This window comes from Clupea harengus, chromosome 21, assembly GCF_900700415.2.
Source record: "Clupea harengus chromosome 21, Ch_v2.0.2, whole genome shotgun sequence".
Classification (NCBI taxonomy): domain Eukaryota; kingdom Metazoa; phylum Chordata; class Actinopteri; order Clupeiformes; family Clupeidae; genus Clupea; species Clupea harengus.
This window is the reverse complement of record NC_045172.1, coordinates 9112568-9139390: the sequence shown is the minus strand read 5'-3', so window position 1 is coordinate 9139390 and position 26823 is coordinate 9112568. Positions and strand designations below refer to the sequence as shown.

The 26823-nt window shown below is 45.4% G+C and overlaps 1 protein-coding gene across 4 annotated transcripts; it reads right to left on the bottom strand.

The window, feature by feature from the left end:
• Positions 1-271: 271 nt before the first annotated feature.
• Positions 272-24941, bottom strand: trappc10 (trafficking protein particle complex subunit 10). Of its 4 annotated transcripts, none has more exons than XM_031558179.2 (23): positions 24685-24941; positions 23365-23446; positions 22225-22360; positions 21624-21820; positions 20556-20751; positions 19656-19767; positions 18545-18792; positions 17793-17939; positions 16264-16378; positions 15275-15351; positions 14741-14832; positions 14039-14179; positions 13117-13244; positions 11999-12618; positions 11622-11763; positions 11129-11287; positions 9471-9700; positions 9039-9139; positions 6762-6888; positions 6380-6544; positions 5963-6143; positions 5367-5561; positions 272-3566 (listed from the first exon to the last, which is right to left on the bottom strand). In XM_031558179.2, the coding sequence occupies exons 1-23, from the start codon at positions 24743-24745 to the stop codon at positions 3307-3309; spliced, it is 3912 nt and encodes a 1303-aa protein (XP_031414039.1). In that variant the 5' UTR covers positions 24746-24941; the 3' UTR covers positions 272-3306. The 4 variants fall into 4 exon arrangements, with proteins under 4 accessions (XP_031414039.1, XP_031414040.1, XP_012678875.2 ...); XM_031558180.2 differs by having other exon boundaries at positions 11999-12615; XM_012823421.3 differs by having other exon boundaries at positions 13126-13244.
• Positions 24942-26823: the final 1882 nt, after the last annotated feature.

Here is a 26823-nt window from a genome sequence, read left to right as displayed (position 1 = left end):
AAGGAATTGGAGATCATCTCTTTACTCCTGGAAGTTGAATTGCAATGAATTTATTAATTTAAGTCCTCTCACAGTGTTCATTTTTGTCCTCCCACAGTTCATAGTGAAATGTCCTTGAACCAGAACCGGAACCTTCAAATGCATGATTGGCATTCGCAACCAGTCATATACAGACATTTTTGGATCAGGTCGCAGAAGCATAACTAAGTGTAGCCTTTTTCATGACCTTTTGTCAACTAGTGGTAAAACAAAACACCAGCCACACAACCCATCCTTTTAAAACATAAGTATATTTTCAATTGTGTAATGCATACATATTCTTCTCATTTAAATAATTACTCTAAATACAATCTGTGGTGCTGGATGCTAATGGAGTAATGTACAAACAAACAAAAAAAAGTGTCAATTGTCATTTTTAACCCTTAAAGAATCACGTGACTAAAGCAGAGGTCCTGTTTTAGTGTGAAAGTCACAAAGGCTATGATTCCCTTCCAGCCTCTAGTCGCTGAATAATTTAATTACCTACAGTCCTTTAAAAAAATAAATGAAATCATGGGGGGAAAAACAAAGATAATTTGCCAAATAAATAGAGGGTAGAATCAGATGCATTACATGGGGCACAGAGCAACAAGCACAGGCAAGAGCAGTCTTCACATTTTATGTTTTGCACCCGCCAACTTTTCAGACCGAGCACAGACACACTTCAATACAAACAAACAAACAAAAAACAAAGTGCCTTACTCTCAAGATACGTTACCACATGTACACAGACCAAAAAAAAAGCACACCAACTTCCTCTGGGTCCTTGACGAGCCCAGACATTATTTCATTACACTGGAGAGACAGCTACACCTGAGGTGATGATAAACACAGTGCACAGTTTCTGACTTCTCCCAGCCTCAACACTCTCATGGATGGAGAACCTGACTTGGCCTTTTCTACCACGAGCACCATTTTTTAGACAGTATCCTCGGACACTGTCTGGTGTGAATATGTCATCAGACTCTGAGTGTTACCCAGAATTACTTGTGGCTCCATGCATCAAACATCATCAGCACTAGAGGTCACAACCCTTGACTCCATCCTGACCCTTCTATAGCTGCAGCTGGAGTCACTATAGCTCTTTATCAATCACGGCACAAAACGCGAGATTGTGAGACTTCGTTCCATGATGCCTCTGGATAGATGACAAAAGACAAGAAAGCCAAGTGAGGCGTGACTAGGTTAAGAAGAGCAATGTTGACTGACGCTGCCACATTGTAGATTCTGCAGTTATGGTCTTCAGGTGGGCAGTGAAATCGCCCAACAGTCAGCCTCATCTGTTCCAAAGTCAAAACCCCCAAGCTGGTTCCTTAAGGACAGGGTGGTCTTCCATGCTCGGCCTCAGGCCCCAAGATGCCCTCATAGGCCCCGATAGTTAATACAGTTAGTGACATTTTTCTCTGTAATGTCAAAGACTGGCATCAAACCATTGGCTATGTGGTCTGCAACCACACCAGTGTGTAAGGGCAGCAGCACATCACCACAATTTAGCATCAAGGTCACACACACAAGCACACACCTTTGACAGGATTGTCTTTAACAACCTTGCCAAAAAAACAAACAAACAAACAAAAAAAAAAACACTGAAACGTGTTTGTGGTCACCTGGCTGAGTTACTATGACAACAATGCCTGCTCCACTCCTCACCGACCCCCAGGCTTCGTTGCCATGGGGACGTGACTAAAACCTGACATGTGCCAGAGTAATGAAATAACCCGCACATCGGGCAACACCAGACGACTGAATGATCGACGCCGGCGACAGACAAGCCGCGTGTCTACGTGTCTAAGGAACCTAACGAAGAGTCTAAATGCTTTCGGCTGCACACCTGCACACGCTCCGAGCTTCTTCCACAAGAAAAGTGCTCCACATTTATGAACCAGAGCAAATAAAAAAAATGATAAGGCAAATAGAATCTTTCCCAAAACAACAAACATCAACAAAAAGGGCTGGATAGAGTTTTGCTTTTAAGTATTTTGATTATGTGACTCTCACACCCAGCACAGGCAAAAACAAAAGGTAGGATATTTTGTTGATGTCCTGCTTTAAAACTGTATAGTTGTTCTTTTTTTTGGTGCAGCCTATACAGTATTTTCTCCTTAAATAATATCTATGTATTAACAGTATATACAGTGGCCTGTAGATGGCACTATGGCTGCAAGGTAAGAGCAGTCAGGGCGAGTGTGAGGGGGGGGGCCTGGCGTGCCTCGGAGACCTCCACCCCACAGCTCACACAGACACATGAACACCTGCGCATCTAGCACACACTCACTCATCAAGGACACACACACACACACACACACACACACACACACACACACACACACACACACAGTTAACACAGCAACACTGAGAAGCACGACGGAGCAGCAGCACAACCAAACAGTGGCACTCGACAGGACAATATCAGCAGGACTGAGGAGCTCTGCCTTCTCCTCTTTTCCTTCCGCCATTTTGAATCGCCTTCTCCTCTTTTCTTCTCCCTCCATTCTTTGCTGGTGGTCATGAGACACGCATGTGCAGATGGATGCACACAGTCCAAAGCAGTCCCAGGTGCACAACACAGCGAAACGGTCCCATCACCGCCCTCCCTGAATATCTTCTGACTGAGCATATATGTGTGTGTGTGTATGTGTGTGTGTGTGCGGCATGGTACATGGTACATGTAAGTGCGTGTGTGTGTGTGTGTGCATGTGTGTGTGTGTGTGTGTGTTGGCGCAGCTGTTCCCATTTGTAGAATAAGGGGGAAGGGAGGATAGGAGACAGGAGAATTTATCAGAATGGTTAAAGAGGAAAGAGAGGAAATCTAAAGCAATCTTGTGACCAAGTCCATTTGTTATGTTCAAGAAAGGAGAGAGAAAAAGAGGGCAAAAGAAAAAGAGAGACAGAAAAAGAGAGAGAAAGAAGCAGAACTGAAAGGCTCTTTTCGGAGAGTGCGATGACCTTGAGACGGCAGATAAATCCTCAGGCTCCGACCCAACAGTTTGAATTTGTTTGTTTTCTGTCTAGGAGCACAACAAGACAACCCACCAAATCAGCCAGTCCAGAGAAAATGGAGACTTAAACAAAAAGTGGAGGGGGGGGGGGGGGACCAGCTCGGGTACACCCTTCTCCCCTCATCAGTACCTCCCAAGAACACAAAACGGGGAGTGGTATGGAACACATGGTCCTCCTGGGTTTGCCCAGGCCTGGGGGCTAGTGGGGCTTGAGATCAGGGGAGAGGGGCACACGAAGCAGGGGCTGAGATCAGGAACCCCACCAGGGTCATGTGGCGTTGACCTCCAGGATGTGATCGTCGGTGGCAGGGAGCACCAGCACCTGTCGACCTTGGCTGCAGTTGAACACCTGGCCGGGGCTGAAGGGCTCCAGGCGGGGCATGGGGAGGCCCCGGGAGGCCGGAGGCAGCGGCTGGTCGCTGCTGCCCAAGGAGTGGATGCTTCCTCGGCTGCGCAGGCTGGCCGTGTCGGACTGGTCCTCCAGGCCCTTGTCCAGCAGGGAGAGGTTGTCATTCTCCAGGCAGCTGTCTGCTTGACACAAGACAAAGGAGGGTGTTAATAAGAATGTTCACAAAGACCAGCGACATGTATAGCGATGTGTATGCGTATGTAAATAAGTATGACAGAGTGAGAGAGAGAGAGAGAGAGAGTGAGATTGCGTGCGTGTGTGTGCGTGCGTGTGTGTGCGTGCGTGAGACGGAGTGAGTGAGAGCTTGAGTGAGAGAGCGAGCGAATGAATGAATGAATGAGAGCGAGGCAGAGAACAACATGTAGATGACAGATAAAAGAAACACGAAACACAAACAATGCATGGGAATGAGCAAGATCTGCCATCAATCCCGTCTCAGCTGAGAGAGCTGAGGAAATTAGATTCCATTCGTCTCATGCGTCCAATGATCAGCCTTGGGAAATTTCCAGGTCACTGGACTGCAATTCTCATCTACCAGGACACAAATGGGACTACTGTTGAACGGATCCAACTGATGAAGTGTATTAACCTTTACGTGTCATAATAATCAAACTCATCTTCATAAGAAACCGGTGAGCAGTACGGATACAAATGGGATAACTAATGATGTAAACAACATTGACAGTCAGTCGCCAAACATTTGTAAGCCCTTATTATGTATGAGAAATGGTGACATTAATCGGATATGGAAATGGTAGAAATATTAAACCATATATGAAGTTACACTGAGTGCCTGAGGTCAGGTTACAGAGCTTAGAGAGAATGAATTAATAAGGCTATCAATACCATTGATAAGACCTTCTTGTCTGGTAAACTGAAATTCTGGTTCTTGCAATTTGGGCTTTTACCACGCAGAAGTTGACCTCTGATTGTGTATGAGGTTGTTATTTCAGAGGTGGAGAAATTTGAGAGAATAATGAATAAGACAGGAAAAGGAATTTTGAGTTACCAATGATCAGCCTGGTGGAGGAGTTGAAATGTGCTAAGACCAGCCTGGAGACGACTTTGCCACAGTCTAAGGATCCAGCGGTCAAGAAGACTGCTCCAATGGTAAAAACAGGGAGGGAGTGGAATACAGAGTGGGAGAGAAGGGTTTGGGCTAACTGCAATAAATGAATTGTGGGAGCCACTTATGATGTACTTCCAACTCCGCAGAACCTCAGTCAGCGTGTGGGTGAAGACAGAAGCTGCATGTTGTGTATAGGTTGGGTGCTGGCTCATTAAAACTCTGTCTGGCTGTAAAACCAGCCTGACCCAGGGTCGCCTCACATGGAGACATAGTTAGGTTTTAGAATCACCGGCATGTTTGAGAATAAATGAGTTGAGGTTTACTCTTAGCCGGTTAACAACAGGGACAGTAAAATTTATTTTGTGCGAGAAAGGCAGAAAAATTGGACACCAGGCACATACAAATAGTACTGACAAACGGGGCAAAGTGTAGAGAAAGATTGCTGGCTGATGTCAGAAGGCAACTTCAGGGTCCACCGTGTATTGTTGTGACTGCTATGAGACCAGACATGTTGTATTCGGAGTGCGAGCGCACTGTTTACTTTATTGAGTTAATGATTCCCTTCGCAAATGAGGAAGGCTTTGAAAGGAAGAAGCTGTAGTGTGCGGAACTGGCAGCAGAAGGGGGAACAAGGTTTTTCAAGCACACACAAGACCAGTGGTGATGGGTGTTAGGGACTTTGGAGCTCAGTCAACCACAGTGGGATTTTGGTTTTTGAGGACGAGCAGTTGCCTGGGACAACCATGGCAACCGCGAGGCACCTTCCATTTCCTGAAGAGAGCTATGAAGAAATGGATTCTCTGTGTGTGTAAAGTGTATCGGTGAGCTGGCATGTGAGAGCGGCACCCACCTGTGTCGGGCGGGATGACAGGGGTGACGTTGTGGGGCAGGTACTTGAGGAGCTTGATGCTGGGGAAGGGCAGGTGCCCGGCAAAGAGGGGCATCACCTCCATCAGCACCCGGTGGGTGGCGCTGGCCACCACAGGCATCGACACCACGCCTGTGCTCTTCCCACACACCGCCCAGTTGCTACTGTTGTCCACAACTATACACACACACACACACACACACACACACACACACACACACACACACACACACACACACACACACACACACACACACACACACACACACAAAATTTTATTAACTTTTTCTTGACCTATCAAAAGATTTTCCCCATCAAGAAATGCCTACTCTGCTATAAACAGTCAACGTTCCAAAGACTTAAACTCACATCTGCCTCGATTACGGAGACATCTGGTCAAATGGAGTGAAAAATGTTAAAATAGAGAATGTGTCGGCACCTTGTCCACACCTGTTTACCTCTCTCCTTTCAGATCTGGGCACGGTATTGAAGTAAAACACACACACACACACACACACACACACACACACACACACACACACACACACACACACACACACACACACACACACACTCACCCTCATACATGAGCTTGGTGGTCCGCAGCCCTTCACTCTCAGTGGACTCCTCGTCGTCCCGCTCCGAGTCGGTGGGTTCCGTCAGACGTGTTATCGAGACGTCCAGCCCGCAGAGGGTTCCAGTGCGGCACTGCGGTTCCCCGTCCGCCGGCTGGATCTCCGCTCTCAAACAGTACAGAGTCTGAGGAACAGTCAACAGAACATCAGATCATCAGAACTAAGGTGAAGCAGAGGAAAACGGATTCCTTACAGTACGATACTATCATATACTCACTACAGCTTTAATAAGTATATTATTTACTTTTTATTGTACGTTTCATACTTCATATTAAACCGTCTTTACTTTAAAGGGATTCAGTGACAAACTAAGGACTTAAACCATGAATGTGTAATCCATAAAAGCGTGTGTGAACTCACAGACACCCTTTCCAGTTGGAAGTCGTAGCAGTAGGGCTTGAACTCGGCGTCGGCTGGCTCAGTGGGGGCAAAGCTGGCAACGAAACTGAACTGGAGACAGGCGGGAGGCTCTGAGGCCCACTTCACCTCCCACAAGCAGAACACACTCTGCTTACTGTGCACCAGCTACAGCGCAAGAGGGAGGAGGACATCATGACAATGTATGGAATGTATTTTTGTCATTTTTTATGTTTTCTTTCCAGTTGTTGGACTTGTCATCTTGTTGGTTCTGTTCCATGACTGCGTGGATATATTTGAGTGTGTGTTTCTGTTATATGTGTGTTACAGCATCTGTACACGTGTGTGTGTGTGTGTGTGTGTGTGTGTGTGTGTGCGCGCTCACCTGCTGTTCTTTAGGATTGAGGGAATCCAGCTCCAAGGAGGAATTCTGCTGCCGCTGCGTTAGGCTAGGGTCCATTAGCCGGAAGTTTGTGTCCGACACGTTCTGTAGGCACACCTGGATGTACTTCCTGTGGAGAGAACCAAGGACACAGGTCATATTTGACTCTTTTCAAACTGCCTCCTTCGGATAGCAAAGACATTGGACTGTCAAATAGATATTCAAAGTCTAATTACACAACAGGCAAAGATGTTATATGTATAAATGATAAGTATGTATATAATTTATATGTATATATAAGTGAACTTAGTTAAGTATTAAACGTAACAACTAATTATGTAGTATAGCAATGCGCAGTATGCCTTTTATTTAAACAGGACACACACATACAGTGGGGAAAAGAACCCCTGCCGATTTCGCAAGTTTGGCCACTTGCAAAGAAATGTGTGATCTATAATTGTAATAGTAGGTGTATTTTAACAGTGAGAAACAGAATATCAACAAAAAAAATCCAGAAAACTGCATTTTATAACATTTATGACTTAATTTGCATTTCATGCAGAAAATAAGTATTTGAACCCTAGCAAAACATGACTTAGTACTTGGTGGAATAACCCTTGTTGGCAAGCACAGACGTCAGACTTTTCTTGTAGTTGGTCACCAGGTTTACACACATCTCAGGAGGGATTTTGGTCCACTCCTCCTTTGGTCCACTCCCCACTCTCCAAATCCTTAAAGTTGCGTTTTCAATGGGAGGGAATGAGGGAATGAGGTTCAAGCCCAATATTCCACGTTACATGGCCACATCCATAATCCCCTCGATGCAGTGGAGTCGTCCTGTACCCTTGGCAGAGAAACAGCCCCAAAGCATAATGTTTCCACCTCCATGCTTGACGGTGGGGATGGTGTTCTTGGAGTCATATTCAGCATTCTTCCCCCTCCAAACTCGGCAAGTCGAGTTGATGCCAAAGAGCTTGATTTTGGTCCTCATCTGACCACATCCTGTCTCCCAATCCTCCTTAGAATCATTCAAGTGTTCATTGGCAAACTTCAGACGGCCCTGTACATGTGCTGCAGTACTTCAAACCATTACGGCGTAGTGTGTTGCCAATGGTTTTCTTGGTGACTGTGGTCCCAGCTGCCTTGAGATCATTCACAAGCTCCCCCTGTGTAGTTCTGGGGTTATTCTGCACCTTTCGGATGATCACCAATACCGCACGAGGGGATATCTTGCATGGAGCCCCAGACCTAGAGCGATTGACAGTTGTTTGGTGTTGCTTCCATTTACGAATAATCGCACCAATAGTTGTCTGCTTCTCACCAAGCTGCTTGCCGATGGTTTTGTAACCCATTCCAGCCATGTGCAGGTCTACAATCTTATCTCTGACGTCCTTGGTCAACTCTTTGGTCTTGCCCATGGTGGTGAGGTTGAAGGTGTGAAGTATGATTCTTTGGACAGGTTTCTTTTATACACGTCACCAGTTGAGATCAGGTGTACCTTGTTAGGCCTAATGAGGACTAATCTGTGTGCTTCTTGGGCACATAACTGGTCATTGGGAGCCAGAATTCTTGCTGTTTGCTTGGGGGTTCAAATACTTTTCTGCATCAAATACAAATACAGTCATAAATGTTATAAAATGCAGTTTTCTGGATTTGTTTGTTGATATTCTATTTCTCACTGTTAAAGTGGCATTATGCAGTAATTGTACTTCAGGGTTAGGATAAGCAGTTTTACCTTAAAATAATAGCTTAAAAAAAATTGGGGCGCTACAATGACTTTTAATATGGAGAATCCCTTCCGTGCCATTGCCATACCAGGGTCCGTAGACATATTACTGCTAAATGTAGGTTTGCCTGAAGCCGCCCGGTTTCTACTGTCTGCCGAACTAGTAAGTAGCTTATTTGCCGTCTTGCTTTGTCTTGTTGCATTTGCTTGATGTTTGACTGTGTTAGGACAGTTGTTGACTAACTAGTTTGTCATAGTGTCAAAGTTATTTCAAGAGGTTTCGCTAGTTTTTAGCCACTAGCATCTCGTTAGCGATTAGCAATTCTTTCGTTATGCTACTTTAAAATACACCTATCATTACAATTATAGATCACACATTTCTTTGCAAGTGGCCAAACTTGCGAAATCGGCAGGGGTTCAAATACTTATTTTCCCCACTGTATATGCATATATACATGTAAACACGATTCATCTATGTGCAACAAATATAAACGGTAAGTAAATACTCAAAAGCATTTAAGCACAGTAACTATACATGGTGTTCTGTGTCGTACCTCTTCCCTGCTGACAGCAGAGAATGCTTGGCCTTGAAGGGGATGTAGAAGGTGAGGGAGATGAGAGTGGAGTATATGGACCAAGGGCAGTCTATGGATACCTGCGAACAGAGAACACACACGCACATAAGGCTAGTCCAAGCACCGACTCTTTCTACATCAATACATTCATCGATTTTCAGCGCACGCCTAAAATTAGAAAACAAAGTACAAGTGGCAGTTCATCCTTTTGGAGATTTATCAGTGTGCCACATGTTTAGTAACTGGCATGTTAAAGCAATTAGAAAGTTCTTAAGGGTTTACTTGACATGGTCTGACAACAGATGCTAGTGCTAACACTAAACACCACAGGAGGCTAACCTTCAGAGGAAAAATCACACATCACACACTATCTATATAACACGTCACACAATGCCCTCAACATCAGCACACCTTTTGGTCCACGGAGGCCATGCCGCTGTTGTAGCGTGTGCGGCTCTTGGGCCTGTGGCGGACCTCGCCGTTGGTGAGGCGCTCGGTCTCCAGGCGCGCCGGGGACGCCGGGATGTGGCACAGGACGTCCAGCTGGAAGTCCAGCGTGTGGTAGGGGAGGGTGGGCGGCAGGGAAATGCTGGTCACCTTCTCGCTGGAATGAATGGATAGAGCGCTCTCTCCAACCAGCTCTGAGGGAGGGAGAGAACGAAAGAAAGTGTTAGCTAAGTGACAATGTTTCCTTTGCGCAATCCTGCAGATGTTTTAGGCGTGTAACTAATAGGGCAGAAATTGGTCACAGTTGTGTGTGTGTGTATGTACGTGCGTGTTTGTAAGGGTGTGTGTATGTGCGTGCTTGTGTGTGTGTGTGCGTGCGTGCGTGTGTGCGTGCACGCGTGTGTGTGTATGTATGTATGTATGTATGTATGTATGTATGCAGGGGCGGAGATCCCATTTCATTGTAGGGGGGGACAATACATGGTCAAATTTCAGAGTGTAATTCCGGGGGGGGGACATGAAAAAATTGCTTTCACGAGAGCTAGCATAAACTGCTAAATACCGAATTCTCTTATCACATTTACAAACAGAAATTCGAAGTAATTTTAGAATTATCTAAACAGCATTAAATGTACTAACACGAAATATCTATTCACAGACAAATAATGTCCAAAGTTCAAGAGAACTTGATGCTCAAAATAAGTTATAAAACAGCTCAACAGGGAATCGAACTAGCAACCTTTTGATTATAATACTACTTCTCTACCTCCTGCGCCACTGTCACTCCATATTACAATACCAGCATAGTTCATCCACCGCAGAAAAAGATGACATTCATTTAACTTCAGATCATTTAACAAATCTGGAGAGGCACTGAGATGTAGACCTACGTTTATTAACTAGCATGAACCTGCCCCTGACAGGACAGTGTCCTAGACTGTCTAGCTAGCTATCTTAACTGTGTTAATTACCGGCATGCGTGTGTTATCGGCAAACGTTCACGTTGTCATGCCAATCCATTAATAAACTTATGTATACTTGTGCATATCGATTGGAACTTCGTAAATGGAGTTTAGAAAAAAACTTCTTCTTTACATGTTCTTACTGCGTTCGAGAATGAGGTAAATCTCTTTACATATCGTGTATCATAGCGGCAGCGACAGGGGACAGAGTAGGAAACAGTCTGACAATCTGGCCGTGTAGGCTACTGGGCTGATTAACTGAAACACGGAGCTGCCGGTAGCCCTGCCCGTTGGAAACAGCATGTGAACCAAACCACTTTGAGGAATAGGGGGAACATGATTTTTCAACACTTAAAAAACACATTGTTTTACATCTATAAGTAGCACCGCTTGTGTCGTCGTATTTTTATTAAAAAAAAATAAAATAAAAAAATAAAAAAATAAAAAATTCAATGATTGTTGGGGGGGACAACTTTTCCCCCCCGTCCCCCCCGGGATCTCCGCCTATGTATGTATGTATGTATGTATGTATGTATGTATGTATGTATGTATGTATGTGCGTGTGTGTGTGTATGTGCATTTGCGTGCGTGTGGGTGTTTGTACGTGCAAGTATGCGCGTATTTGTGTGTGTGTCTGTGCGTGGTTGGGTGTTTTCTCACCTCCAGTACTGGACACGATTCTTGCCGTACACGAGTTTGTGTGCAGGATGGGCATTGAGTCTGTGTTGCTAAGCTGCAGGGCATCACCCTTCTTTACTGTGTAGTGTCCTGTTACTATGGTGAACTTGACCTTCTGAGGGAGCCCTGCCAACAGGTTGTCTAGGAAACAAGCACAGACACACTGCTTTAACCATTTCTATTTAAGTAACTTCTCTATTCTATTTCTTTAAACAGATTGCTTTGACCACACATCCAGTCAGACTGAAAGAATGACTGCCAGTCATAGCCAGCCAATCAGACAGAACAAACATCCGCCAGACTGATAACAAAAACACAGACAGAAGGACAGACTTAGACAGACTGAGGTTTTTGAAGAGACAGACAGACAGACACAGACAGACACAGACAGACAGACAGAGAGACAGAGAGACAGAGACAGAGACAGAGACAGAGACAGAGACAGAGACAGAGACAGAGACAGAGACAGACATACCTGTTAGGGGCTCGATGGTGAGCTGAGGCTCCTGGGAGTAGACCTCGTACTGCACTGTAGGGTAGATGTGAGGCAGCACAAACTGCACCTGCCCCACCATCGCAGAGAGCTGCCTCAGAGTATACGTGCCCGGCTTCTGGCTCTGAGGAGAAGAGGGAGAGAAAAAGCGAAAGAGAAACAGAGAGAGAAAGTGAGAGAAAAATAATTAGACACAAAAAAACAGGGATAGAGAAAGACCAAAGGAATGAGGGGGGGGGGGGGCGTAAGCGTTATAAATGCTGATACATTGGTGAGAAATAAAAGACTATTCAGTAAATCAGAATTTTTAATTAAATGTCAGAAATATAATCACAAATGTAGTCATAAAATGCCCTCACTGGAGCAGTAAAAGGGATGCTGTTGTTGCCAGGCAACAGCGTCACATCGCGAGTCTTCAACATCTGGGAGCTGTCCTCCATGGCAACAGCTGCGGCACCCCCCGAAGTCACGGAGCCGCCACTGCCACCAGCGCTGGGCGTGTCCAGGGAGGTGGCGCTGTCTTGTCGCCGCAGCAACAGGTGCACGTTCTTGCACACCACGCCGGTGGTGTTGAGCGTGTTGTCCGACGGACTGCGGTCCTGGATCTCGTACAGCTCCAGGGCTGCGGGGGCCCCAGCTCCTGCCCCCCCCATCCCTGCGCCTAACGGCCCCCCTCCGGCGGGGCTGATGGCCGGGAACAGCACCGCGCCCTCCGGGCTCACACCGCCGGGCGCGGCACACTGGGCCGGGATGCGGCGCTGGGGCGTGGAGAGGGAGGACCCCCTCTGGCCGGGCTGCTCCAGGCTGAAGTGGACACTGACGGCCAGCTGCTCCAGGCGCACGGCCACGGGCATCAGGCTGCACAGGCGCAACTCCAGCTGCAGGGCGGCGCCCACGTGCACGGTGGGGGAGGCTGGCTGGAAGCGCAGTTCGCGCAGCTGAGCAAAGGCAGCCATGCTGAGGGCCACCTTCTGATCTACTGAAAGACAACCATGTGGGGGGGGGGGGGGGGGAGAGAAATGAATAGATTTTACAAAGGGAGGGGGGAAATAGATAAACAAAAAATAAAAAAAGGATGCAAGGATGATTTAGGAGCAAAAATGAGAGTTGAACACGAGGGAAGTGGGTGAATTAAGGAGGCATGAGATGGAGAGATGGAGAGAGGAGGAGATGGAGAGTGGAGAAGAAGAAGAAGAAGAAGAAGAAGATGAAGGCAGAGAAACAAATGCACAGATAATGTTAGGGAAAGACAATAAGCCAGGGCGATGAACACATAGGGGCAGATGGAAACAGAGACCAAGCAGAGGAACACAGTGAAATGGTGTTGAAGTAAAAGGTGAGGAAAGAGAAAGAGAGATAAACAGAGTAGTGGGTGTCAGTCAGCATACTCAGAAGTGTGGAAAAACACATTTCACTTGATCTCACACAGATTGCACAATCTATTCACAGATTAAATAAATATTTGTTTTGTATTTACCCGACTCACCCTGGCTCTCGGTCTGGCTGCTCTGGTTGGCATGGTTGAGGATCTCCTGACAGAAGTGCTTGCGCTCCTCATCTGTCAAGTTGGCATCGCTCGCCAGCAGAGCGCACGTCTGGAGATAGCTGGCACAGATGGTCAAGGAGCCGAACAGAGACACTGACAGTGATTGTGTTTGAGGTAGTCAAAGTCTTTGCACTGGAAATGCAGTTGAATACTTCATAACTGACAACTCACAGACAGACCGTTATGAATGGTGTAGACCCAGTTGTCCAACATCTACAACAACAAGTATGTTACTTTTTGAGGTTTTTGCTTTTTCTAAGGGCGATAATGCAGCTATTGGCCATATCCATCAGTCACTATCTATAGTGTGTGTGTGTGTGTATGTGGGTAATAAAGTCTTCTTTTAAACCGTCTTTACAGGATGGCGCCATTTGCAGGGGATTAGTGGCGGTAACGTAACACGCATCTACAGACCAAAGTGCAAGCCAGGCCCAAAATACAACGTATCAGATGTGAAGACAGGAAAGATCTAGAAGAGCACAGCGCTGTGTTGTGCCGTGATCGTGGAGAGCGTGTTCAGATGAAGACAGGTTGTGCTGTGTTGAAAGGTGGAGTGATTGGGCACAGGTGTGTGTACGTGTCTGTGTGGACACTGAGTGTATTAAGGTTTGGCCCATATGTCACTGTACCTCACTTATCTACATTGTAACAGTAACATGCCCATATTTGTGCTTTCATGTGCATACATTCTCAAACGTCCATGTATGTGTCGGTGCATATGTGTAAATGTGAGTGTGTGTGTGTGGGTGTTTGAGAGAGAGAGAGAGAGAGAAAGAGAGATAGAGAGAGAAAGAGAGAGAAAGAGAGAGAGAGACAAAGAGAGCGAGAGAAAGCGTATGCTCCTGAAGGATACTCCTCAGTCTGCCCCAGTAGTTTCTGGCACTCGGCCACCTGCCGACGCGTGTGTGTGACCTGCAGGGACCAGCCCTCAGCCACGTACGACTTCAGAGAGTCCTGCAGAAAGCCGTCTGCACTCTGAGGGTCCCCTTTCCTCCTGCAAACACACACACATACAGGGTTATTAACAAACACACTCTCTCTCTCACACACACACAAACACACACACAAACACACACACACACACACAGGGGTTTTAACAAACACACTTTCTCTCTGTCACACACATAGAGTTATTAACAGACACACACTCTCTTTCTCCCTCTTTCGCTCACGGAGTTATTACCAGACACCCACACTCACTCTTTCTCTCTCTCACTTACTCTTTCTCTCTCGCACAAACTGTCTCCCTCTCACACTCACACACGTTTATTAACAGACACACACTCTCTCTCTATCCCTCTCTCTCACACGCACACACTCACTCAAACCTAACCTAACTAATAGATGGCTAGGGCCAGCAACTCCACAACCTACCCCCCTTTACCAGATTTTCATTTAAAGTTTTTTTTGTATTGTGTACATCAGTTTGGTGTGCTTCAGTTATGAGCACACACTCAAGGTCGGTCAACAATGGTGAACCTCCTCTCTGACTATGGGTGGGGGGTGGAGGGGGGTGCGTAGGCTGACGGAGGCAGAGGCCTTGAGCCACACTCACATGTAGAACTCTGCCAGACTCTTCCCGACCAGACGTGCCGACCGCATGCGGCCTATCGCCGTGTACATCTCCATAGCAGCGTGAGACAGCTCCTAATGACAGCAGAGAGCGGGGGTGAGGAGGAGAGAGGAGGGGGAAAGAGTGATGAGGGAGAAGGGGAGGAGAGAGACAGATGGAGGAGTGGATGGATAAGAGATGGAGAGGATGAGGGACAGAAAATGGAGAAACAGTCCATAAGAAAGAGGGAGAATGATACAAAAAAGATCATCAGACTATAGAGTGCACAAGTTTATACGTCATCATTTCTCACAATCTCCATATTTGGCTTCAACTTTCAGTTATTAATTAAAATACATAAAACCTCTGGATAAGACAAAGACATGCAAGAGAGCAGCAGAGATAGATAGATAGATAGATAGATAGAGAGAGAGAGAGAGAGTGGGGAGGGAGTCAGTGAGAAGACAGTGCTTTATTTTTGTCCAGGGGTCACCCTGGGGGTTAACCATCAACGTGCTGAGTCTGCACTGTACCCACCAGGTAATGTTTCTCAAACGTCTCCACAGACGACAGGGCTTCCTTCAGTTTTTTATAGGGGCTCTGCAGGCTGTTGGCTACAAGGAAGGAGAAGAGAAACACGCTCACAGTCTGGCCTTTGTGTGTTGTCTCCATGACCTCATAGCACAGTAATTCATTTTCAGAGCCTCCACTGAACTCCACTAGCAAGACCTCAAACCAATCACATCACATTTTCCATCTCCATCTCCTTTTTCTCTCTCCCTCCCTCTTTCTCTCACTCTCTCTTTCTTTCTCTCCCTCCCTCTTTCTCCAGTGGTCAGGCATCCAAATGGATATTTAAGCTGCTTTTTCACAGATGCTCCCAATATTAAGAGTTGAAAAGCTTTTCTGCTCACGCACATCTTTTCCTCTCTGTATTTAGAGAGGCCACTGTGTTCCATTGACGTGACTAGTTTTTGAGACATCTGAAATAACTACATCTTGAGTGAGGCTTTTTCCCACCCATCAAATGAAGTACTAGCCTACATCCTCGAGTATCATTAAACACTGATCTTTGACTGACTCACAGATTTATCCCCTAGATTTATAAAGCCAATTTTCAACTATTAGCAGAAGGAGGCTCAAATAGGCAATCCATTTAGAGCTCATGACTCATGCACAGAGACCAGTCACACTGATTAACCATTGCTCAGTCATTGCTGCCTGCCAAAATCCTCACAAGCCAGTGAGGTCATGGCCTATGCCAGAACAGCAGTCGTGTTAATTAAGGCCTGCTCAGTGCCCCTGTTCTAATAGGCTGGGGTGGGAATGGGAATACTGCACAGGATTATATCCACAGCTTGATGGGGCAAAGAGGATAGGAGGTCTGGGCACACTCCATAGAATATCCCACAATGGGCAAAGAGGCTGCAATAGAAGCCCTTTATTCTTCTACCTTTTTTAATCCTGTCAATTTGTTACTACTGTTGGAGACCTGGACCTCCAGAACCTCTGGTTCTGCTGCTTACCCGTCTCCGGTCTCTCTGCACCCAGTCCAGCCAGCAGGTCCACTGTCCGGTTCAGGTCCTCTGAGTTAGGCCCATTTTTCGACACCAACCCACACAGGTCACCCAGACACTTCAACTGTGGGAGCAAGAACAGCGAGATATCTCAACATCATTTAGTATACAGTAGGACTCAAGCCACACACCACAAACTACAGTGTAAGTCAGACTATGGAGGGCAGCCCCCAACACATACCAAATACACAACACAGAGGTGGTCGTCCCCACAGAGGAACCCTTTCGATTGGGATATTCCGGGATCCTTCGAGCTTTAAAGCAATCTTTGGTTACACAGTGTACGAAAAAAAAGACCTCCGCTCTGAAAAACCTTTCGGAAAAAAAAGAGGTATTTGTGTAAACCCAATAAAGCTTGTGAGTGGTGTAGATTGCATGTATTCGTTCCAAAAGAAAGACGAGGGCATTTTTTCACAGAAGGGGAAACATTCAAATGCGACAAAAGTCCCTGCTTCTACTGGGGAACCATATCAAAGCAAGCTCCTCCACAAATATCTGGGATATTTTTCTCCCATTGTAAACTAGTGGTGCTCAAGAGAAATGACTGTTGCCAGTGGCATCCAGGAACCAGTGTGAAGGCAGGAACCCTGAATGATCTGACAAAACCAGACAAGGTGAAACACCGCTTTCATGCCAGGCTCTCCTGTGAGACTGCAGGTGGCCAGTGTGTCAAAATCTGATAAATGGCCTCCTCGTGCCCTTCAGATGTTTGTTCACTGAGAACACCAAGACAACAGTGTGTGCCCAGACTTCTAGACGGAGATGTAGAGGAGGGGTGTGTAGGCTTATGGTGTAACCTTAGTAGTATTTTATACCTAGTTGCCAAACAGTAACTACACTGGTATATCAAGGCTCTGACAACAGCAGAGGTACGGGCAATGGGCACACATCATAATAATAAGGTTAACAATAACTTCATTATCACTGTAAATGGTAAATGGACTGCATTTATATGGCGCTTTTCTACTCATAGAGCACTCAAAGTGCTTAACACCTGAATGCCTCAGACATCTACCTATTCATACACAGATGGCGGAGGCTATTATCTAAGTTGCCAACCTGCAAATCAGGAGCAGTTGGGGTTCAGTGTCTTGCTCAAGGACACTTGGTGAGACACTGTAAGCAACTGCTAATTAAATGCAAACAATGTAGATGTGGTCAGGTTTTGGTCTATTATAAACCCACTGTTGTTGTTGTCATTATTCAACGCACTGATATCAAATTTGACAGGTTCTATTTGTATGGTGTCTTGATTCGAGAATAATGTACACTTGCCATCCAATGAGAAATAAGAATTTTCCATATGTACCTTTCTCTACATAATCAATCATCCCTGAAGATTGTTACAATACCTAGAACAATGTCTACAATATAAAACTGGGAATGCAACCCCTAAGGCTGTGTTGTTGTTACCTTCTGAGAGTCTCAATTACAGCCAAATTATCTGACATGGGACTTCTTTGTGGCGATTTGCGTACCTTCTCCGTGGCGTAGGTCCAGAGTCCCACAGTGTGTGAGCAGTTGGCCTCAAGTTGGGCGCGGTCGCAGCATCCCTCGATGCGGTGCAGCACCTCCAGGCAGCTGAGGAACACCCAGCAGTCTAGCGCCCCCTGGAGTACAGACACCTACACGGCGACAGAAGATGGTCCAGCTTTAAACAGTCATCTCGCCCTTAGCCGTCCCTGAACATGCTCTCGTAATAGAAGGGGGCTTGAAAGTGCATAAATGGTTCGCAGTCCGACAACAGGAAAGAGACACAGTGGAAAAGGATGGATGAATGGCGTGTACAAGAGAAGCAGTTAAGAAAAGTAGCTTCAAGTGGATTAATCAATGGGGGCAGGCAGAAAACATCGGCAGATGTAAGTAAATAAAAAAGCAAGAGACAGAAAGAGATGGTAGAGTTGGAGTACAGGAGCGGTAGACTGAGAGGAAGATCGACAGGGACGAAGACATAGAAAAAGGACAAAAACACTCAAAGATTGTCTGAAGAAAGTCTCCGGCTACCATCCCTCAGCTAGACAGACTGAGACGAGCCAAAGACTGAAAGTGAAAGTGAGAGAAACAGCTACAAACACTTGAAATAGAGAGCTTAAATTAGACATAAGTGTGAGACAAGGCGAGAACAAATGCGAACTCCACAAAAGAGTTCTAATCTCCAACATCTATACATCCAATAACTCTTCCTCCTTCATCCCTCTCCTCCTCTTCCCCATCCCTCGTCCACACACACCTCCAGCAGGCGCAGCTCCTGGACGCAGTTGTGCAGGAGCTCAAGAGCGCGCTGCGTGACCTCCCAGGGCCGCTGCAGGAAGATGAGCAGCGTGCACTGGCGTGAGAACAGGTAGCTGCGCAGGTCCAGGAGGCTGGCCTCGCTGCGCTGGATCAGCTCGCGCTTCTCCATGTCGATGGGCCGCCGCAGCACCAGGCCGTTCCAGCTGCGCACCGGCTGGCAGAAAGAGCCCAGCCAGTTGGCCGCGTCTGCACAGAGAGGGAGCAGGGGACGTTTAATCTCTCTCTCTCCATATGGGTGCGTGTGTCGGGTGTGTGTGTGCGTGTGTGTGTGTGTATATATATATATATATATATATACACACATTACACACACAAACATACATACAAATAATCACGCACAAGATGTTATCACACAATGTAAATAAGACATTAAAGCTTTTTTTCAGTCTGAACAAAAATGTATGCACAACACACACACAAAAGTTACAATGCATCATCCCACACCCACACATCATGTTGATTCAAGATCAACATGTACCTTTCACCCAAGATAAGTTCTGTTGACTGTAGAAGCGGGTGTGTTCACGGTTCAGTAGCCACTACCTTTAGTGCTTGAGGGTTGTCCATTTTAGAGAACTCAAGAAAAAAATCCACTGCAGAAATCCGGCAGGGTCTCAGACAGATTCTATTCTAGAGCATCATTTAAGCTCCACAATTAGTCACGTACACACACACACACACACACACACACACACACACACACACACACACACACACACACACACACACACACACACACACACACACACACACACACACACACACACACACACACACACACACACACACACACACACACACACACACACACACACACACAACCCTACTTAAGTACACGTACACACAGCCTTATGTCAGCCCACCAATTAGTTGGAGTACGGACAAAAGTTTAATTTCGTAGCTACTGCTGTCATTTATCGTCTGGGGGAGGATATTGGGGGGCAACCAAAATAAAGTATCACCACAATGCTTACCTCACCTCAAGCAAGTACACACAGGTCAAAACACACACCCACAGACAGTGTTAATGACAAGGAATATAAGACTACCTCCAGCGCCGAAGTTGAGCACATACTGTGTGAAGAGTGCGTCCAGCTCATCGTACTGAACAAGTGCATCCTCATACTGCTGAAGCATCTCAAACACAAACGCCAGTTCCTCCTGAAGACAAACACACACCATCATCATCACCACATTGTCAACCATAATCATGAGGGCTCAGGGTAAAACATTTTTCAACACATGCTTGTAAAAAAACACACTGGCACATGGCCATGTGTTTGAGAGAGAAATCCAGTACTACACACTCCCACATCCCACACCCACACATTCTTTCTTCAAATCTAGGTTCCTAACGTGAACCCTTGTTTCTAGTGTGCGCTGCCAAAACAATGCTGATATTCTGAGTAGTCATGCAGTGATCCCTTGATCGGCCTCCTTCCTCGTTCACAGGCCTTCAGTTTTGAACTGCTATCACAACATTGCCATGGGAACACAAAAATTGCAAACCTGTAGCTTTAGTCATCTACTTCAGCATTGACCCACTTCCCCTCCCATTCCTGTTCATCCAAAACAGTTGACCCACACACCAACCTGACAGCTCCAGTGGTTCCCCTCTCTAAACCACCTAGACCTAGTAGCAAAACTGATTTCTACTGTGTTTGCTTTACTCCCCTCTCCCAACAAAATGCTTATCTCCATTGCTTTCTCCATTGCTCCCCACATCCACGGACCCACCTGCCAACACAATCTCATGGCCCAGCCGCTACATCAAGAGGTCCCCAATCTAGTCCACTGACCCCTTTAAGGGGTTTGGTCACTAGCCTCGCTTCATCAGTTCAGCCTTGCCTCTCTTTAGCATTGACCCTCCAGAACTGCTGACCCGTCACAAGCTGCTGACAAATCCCCCCCCCCCCCCAAGGGACTACTATCCCGGTCGAAGGACTTACCTGCACCATGAAGTAGTCGCAGAAGCTCCATCCCGGCTCTGTGCGCTTCTCCCGCATGGTGCGCATGTCGTCCTCGAAGCGGCCAAGGTTCTTGGTGAAGGACATGAGCAGCAGCGTGCGGAGCTTCGTTAGGAAGGAGCTCCATGACTCCTGTGAGCGTGACGACTCCTTCAGCGGGTCGGCCAGGGACACACACCTACGAGAGGGGGGAGGGGTAGAGGGGGGATCTCATTAAAGATCTTGTCTCCATAGGAAATCAGTCACCATCAATAAACTCAAGGTTTCACTCTGAACCTTAGCCAAGGCTTCCTTTCAGCTATGTATTCAGAATATGCATGCTTTAGCTATTTCAAGCTTTAGGTCCCCCTAAGGGACAATTCTCTTCTAACAAGGGGTTTAAACTTTTCCTCTACAACATCCATAGGTCAAGTTTATGTCTTTGACATTTAGATATAATTTATAAACAATCTAAAACCTGCTCTGTATATGTTAGTGTGGGTATCAGTAGCAATGCAAAAAAAAGTAAAAAATATTTCTAAGAATTTAGCTAGTCCAGACTTCCATACCCAATTGTTCCTTATAGATAAAAAAAGAGAGTTTACAAAGAATGGAGTGAAGTGAAGACAGGAAGGCTGGGTGAAATAAAATTAAATTCGACACTTCCGCTGCTGTTGTCAGATCAGCTAAGTAACCTCTACACTGTCTCCTTAATCCATTAAGACACCACCCAGCCTGGACTGGTGTTAATTTGTAATGCCAAAACTGTTGCAATTGACAACAGAGGACCCAACAGTCCGGGTTCAAAAAGTGAAAGCTTTTTTTGTTTGTTTTGGCAAATGATCACTGCTTCTGACCCAGAGGGCCCCAATGATAAGTCAAATGCCAGTCAGTGCACTTGTGAAAGCCAAACAAAATCCTGGCAAGCCCTCTATATCCGCCTGCACCTGAACGACAGAACAATAACTAAACTCATATAGAACTTTCTGGAAGCCAACGAAATGAGAAGTTTTTTTTTTTCCCAAACTGAATCTAACTAAGTCTCTCCTCAGCCGCGTTCCGGACACTCACCGGTCACTCTGCTTGTTGCAGAAGTCGTTGCGGATCTTGTCCATGATGGAGGTACGGGGCAGGAGGTTGGTCTTGTTCTTCTTCTTGGCGTCGCTCTCCACCACCACAATGAGCCAGTCCTGGGAGCCGTGGTGCTTCAGCGTTGTCTGCCAGCGCAGCATGTCCTCCTTCACCGAGGCCTTGTACACCTCCGTGTCCTGTGGGACGTCCTACACTTAGTCCATTACAATAACACTTACAGGAGCGTCTTGAGTCTTGGCTCAAAATGAGGGAGGCCCAAGCTAACACCATTTTGCACTTAATAACCTAAAGCGGTAAGACTGGGGGGATACCTAGACATCTGTAAAGTATTTCTGATTTAAAAAAAGGAAGAACATATATACAATGGTAGTCAAAAAATGTAAGGGGAAATGGAGGTTCAATCCTATTCTATTATGGTGGTATGAAATGGCTTTTGGAAGTACTGAAACATTTAGCACTTTGTCCAATTCTACCCTAAATATAAAAAAATATGTGCTACTGACCACTTACAACATCTATACACAATCTTATCTAAAGAGATGTCAGGTGTTATTCAAACAAAATCACAGATAATACTCACACAGCAGTCTGTCCAGAATATGTGAAGAAAGGGAAAGGTCAAGAGAGCTTTATTCCCCTCTTTGGGGAGCAGGTCTTCCTTAAACTGGACAAAATTAGCCTCCAAGTGAATCATCTTTGGTGCTCTTCCATAGGACCTGAAAGCCAGGTGAAACAGCAGTCAGTCACCAAAGCCATTAAGGCTCTGAAGGATTAGTTATGCCTATCCCTACATCAAGCCCCATTTTAGATTTCTTCCTAGTCATCTCTTATATTTAGTCATCCAGCAGATGCTTTTATCCAAAGCAACTTACTGTATTATACAGATATAGGCCTACATTGTGTTAGTACATTAGTTCTTCCTGGGTAACCTAACCAAACCCATGACCTTGATGTTGTTAATACTCTACCAGTTGACCTACAGGAACACAAAATATGAATTACTGCCGCTAGTTAATTAGACAAAATCAGCAAAGATGTCACCCGGATAATTTGTCACATTAAGAAGAGAATAGGCTATTCAGTTCAGATAGCTCTAGCGCGGAGTGCCACAGTGATTTAATCCGATTCCACAATTTTGGCAATACTGCCTCAGTGTGTATCTACTGCTGCCTTTGGGTGTTATCAGAACACTGCAAACTCATTTCCTTTCTACCAAGTTATCAGGAGCAACTTTACGCTGAATGAGCAGTTCCCCCAATCCCGCTTCTGAAGACTGACATAACTGGATGTTTTCGCTGAGGGGGGGGGGGGTTTGCTACATAAGCTAGAACTCTACATAGCTCACCAGCACAGCTCCACAGAAAAACTTTGAAAGATTCCACACAGAATCATTTGAGAAGAGGTTCTTTGGCAAATCGGCATTCAAGGTAAACTATTCTCAAAGGCACAAACTTATCTTTCTGCCAGCAAGTGGAAATATTTGTGTTTGCCTATTTTTTTTTTTTTTAAACCCAAGACTTTTTTTTTTATCTCTAAATATAATATAGTGGAAAACCACATGATCCATAACCTCCAGCACTTGCCCCAGGCTTTAAAACGGCACAGCTGAGTCTGCCCACAGGAACGTGAGAAGGCACATGACTAGGCACTGTCAACCTCCTAGAGGAAGCGCTGTGTTTGCGCAACCTCTGCTCTCTGTGGCCCTGTGGTCGTCTCTTACCTCCTCCACTCCATGGGCTCACGCGGAAGCTGCTGTGCCAGGGCGCTGTACAGGGCCGCGAACAGGGCCGGGTCCCCAGCACCTGAGAGAGGCATACGGACAGGTGGGCAGGTCAGGTGCAGAACAGGTGTGTGGCTCAACCAGGTGGGAGAGTTAAAGAGGTGTGCGAGTGAAACAGAAGACAAACAGAATCTATTTGTAGGTATTGTGATAATGCTCTCCTGGAATACCAATTTTACCCATGCAAACTTAGCTCATAGCATGGTTACAGTGTTTATTGAGGGGAATCAACAATACTACAATGACCTCACCTGACTTAACCATGCATAACTTAGGCTCTTAAAGGCTGATTCCAAGACATGGATTTTCAATTCAATGATTGCATTCCATTAAGGTACACCATTCAGGGCTGAATACTCAAGTAAGTCTAGTTGCTACAAAGGAAAGGAAAGCTTAATGACTGGTGCAACTGGAGCATGTAACATATCTCTGAGCTTAACGCCTACCCTGCCCTCTGACCATTACATGAATAGGACATATCGCAGTGGAGGTCCCTGATGCATCAGATGCATGTCCACATTTCAGATGTAAGCACCTCAAACAGAAGGTCACTATCTGGCTCCGCTAACATTGCACACATTCCAAGCTATATACTGTTCAGTCAACTCCCGAAGATATGTATGTAAAATTGCAAGACAGAGGGCACCGAGCTCAGTATGAAACGAATGTCCGAAAGCATAAAAGCAGAGGGTGACCAAATCTGCACCAAGCTGAAAACCTTCTGTCTTTATCAAGTCTATGAGTGGTCTGTGTAAGTGGATAGTGGGCTTGAATAGCACCACTCATGCACGAGCATTCATGCCCAGTGCTTCATTCAAATGCCAGTTGTGGGCACTGACAGGCCTTGATTGGGTCCAAAATACCTAGGCGGCCACCCGAGCCGTCCACTCAGAAAATAAGAATGTGCATACACAGCCGGTCGGAACTGCAGCACGAGCACGAGCAAACCTCTCTGTGACTCATTTTAGGGTTGCCTGTTTTTAAATGTGTTATTACATTTCGACTGACAAATGGAGAAGGTATCGGGGGAGGTGTCAATTAATCAAGCCAGAGATTTAACATCGTGTTGTTACATCTTCACACCACTGTCCGGTGCTAGCTAAGTAACATTAGCTGAATTGCTACTGTAGCTGTGAAGCTAACTCGCTAACCGGAATGCAAGACAGTCTAGTCTGCAGTGAGCACTGCATCGTACGACCAGTAGACAAGCTAACCAACTAGCTAGCTAACACGCTAACAACAACTCAAAGGCGCACTTACACGTCACAATCGGCTTGTTTTCCATGGTGTAGATTATAGGCTTTTCCTCATGGGACTCCATTTGGTTCCGACAATCTACATTAGTCCACCATGTAAACGTCAATTAACATAACATCGTTTTATGTGCACAAATATGTTGTCTGCTACTGTATCGATAAGGCCCTGTTCCTCTCCATTTCCTTGGTCTCTGACACGATGACGACTTCCTGTACCGTTGAAAAAGTGACAGGAAGTCGTAAATTACAGACACGTCTTCATTACATCTTCATCACATGAGCAAACTAAATTACGGTCTATAATGCAGGGGGGTTGATAGAAAAATAACAATAAAAAGGAAAGTAATTGCGTATTTGCATGGGTGAGCTTGAAGGTGATTTCACCGAGTATGTTATCAACTAAGTAAAGTTTTTTTTTTCAACTTTCGTAATTGAAAAAAGTCAGTGTTCTGCTAGGTAAAATAACACCTGGTAGGCTACGTTACGGGCTAAACCGACACACAGGCAAGTCGTTTTTTAATACATGCTATGCTAATAATAACCTACAGATGGCGCAGACTAGCACACTACAACCGTAAAACATATCAAAGATTTGCTCTCCAGTGGTTCCCAAACTTTTCATGGTAGCCCCCCTTTGACAATTTAAAAAGTGCGAAGACTGAGACACTCACATATTACCTGCATATTGTTTCTACATTTGAGCAGTTAAACCATTTCAAAATAAGTTCATAAATCAGTTTAACTTCAGTATTTTATCAGTTAAACATTTCTTTATTATATATTATTATTGTTATATATTTGTATTTTATTTGATTAGACCTCTTGTTTAAAACCCTTCAAACATTTTGAATTTCTCACTGGGTGATCAGTCTCTACAATGGTCATGTTAGGCACTTGTTGTATTCTAACATACAGTATAGGCTAAACGGTAGACCCTGGCTAGTTAAATGCTGTAAGAGCCCTGCCATACAAAGTTTGTGGTTAGTTGTTTAGTTTCCGTGCTCCGTTTTACCCTCAACCCACGCCCCACTTGCTGTGACTCTGCACCCCCTCTGGGGGCCCCACCTCCCACCTTGGGAACCTCTGCTTTAGGCCATTAGCTTCACTGCCACTTCACAGCACGCGGCAGCAATATCAAAACAACAAAAAGACCTAAGGACAAGCATTCATCATCTTCATCTTCATCATCTTATTTTCTTCTGTCTAAGTTATAGGCTATTCATGATATTTCTTACAATTGTTATTACAACAATTTTAGACCTTTTTTCTAAATTACCGAAAAAAATAGGCATTTTTTCGATCTAGGTAGAACATACAAAATGCCTTACCTGGAATTTGGCTACATTTTCTACGAATCCACGTGCTGTCATTCATAGGCCTATAAAACACCTCAAGGTCACAGTACAATCTTTCAGGCCAGCATATGACACTGGTGAGTATAAAGGTTGATTTGCCAAGTGTAATCTTTCCTTTAGATGTCACGTCCCTCATTTACCCATTTTTGGCATATGTCGTTTGTTTTCAGTTTTGTTTGCACTATAGCATTACTCATTAACCAAACAGCAAACATTGAAGAGTCTCTCCTATAGGCAACCTTTGGTCAAAGACACACAGTTGTCAAATCGGCTGTGTTGTTTTTATTAGGTCGCCCGCCTTATTAGAAACTATTACCTTGGGCCGGATCCAGAACTGAGCTGGACAGCAAAGTGTTCCCCTGACGGAACTCCTGTAATATCATATGAGTGACCCTGAAGAGTGAACAACAAACATTTAGCTCTTACATAACTTATGAACTGATGATACCTGATTTTAAGGGAAATTATGGGGTTGTGCTGCACTTGCACGTTACTGCGCTGTACTCACCAGCAAAAAAGGCAAATTCATTGACATGTCTTCACTGAGGTCGCTTTTATATAAATAAACATTCTCCAAAGGGCATCCAAAGCCAGCCAGACAACATTGATTGATTTTGTTCCCACTGTTTTGCCTCTGATCTCAGTAAGTAAGGCAATGACAACAAAAACATTCAAAAATCAGTCTTGACAAATGCCCATGAAAAAGGCCAACGTCCATGTTTCAGAACGTAAAGAAAATCCAGGTAGACAATAAGCAGTATGGTTCACAACATTTCATTTCCAGAGTG

Excerpts from the sequence above, each read along its gene's own strand:
- trappc10 (XM_031558179.2), bottom strand. The coding sequence starts at position 24,745 with ATGGAGTCCCATGAGGAAAAGCCTATAATCTACACCATGGAAAACAAG. Across the intron at positions 21,821-22,224 it reads TATTCTGGACAGACTGCTGT|GACACGGAGGTGTACAAGGC; the intron begins GTGAGTATTATC and ends GACGTCCCACAG. Across the intron at positions 6,144-6,379 it reads TCCAACTGGAAAGGGTGTCT|ACTCTGTACTGTTTGAGAGC; the intron begins GTGAGTTCACAC and ends ACTGTTCCTCAG.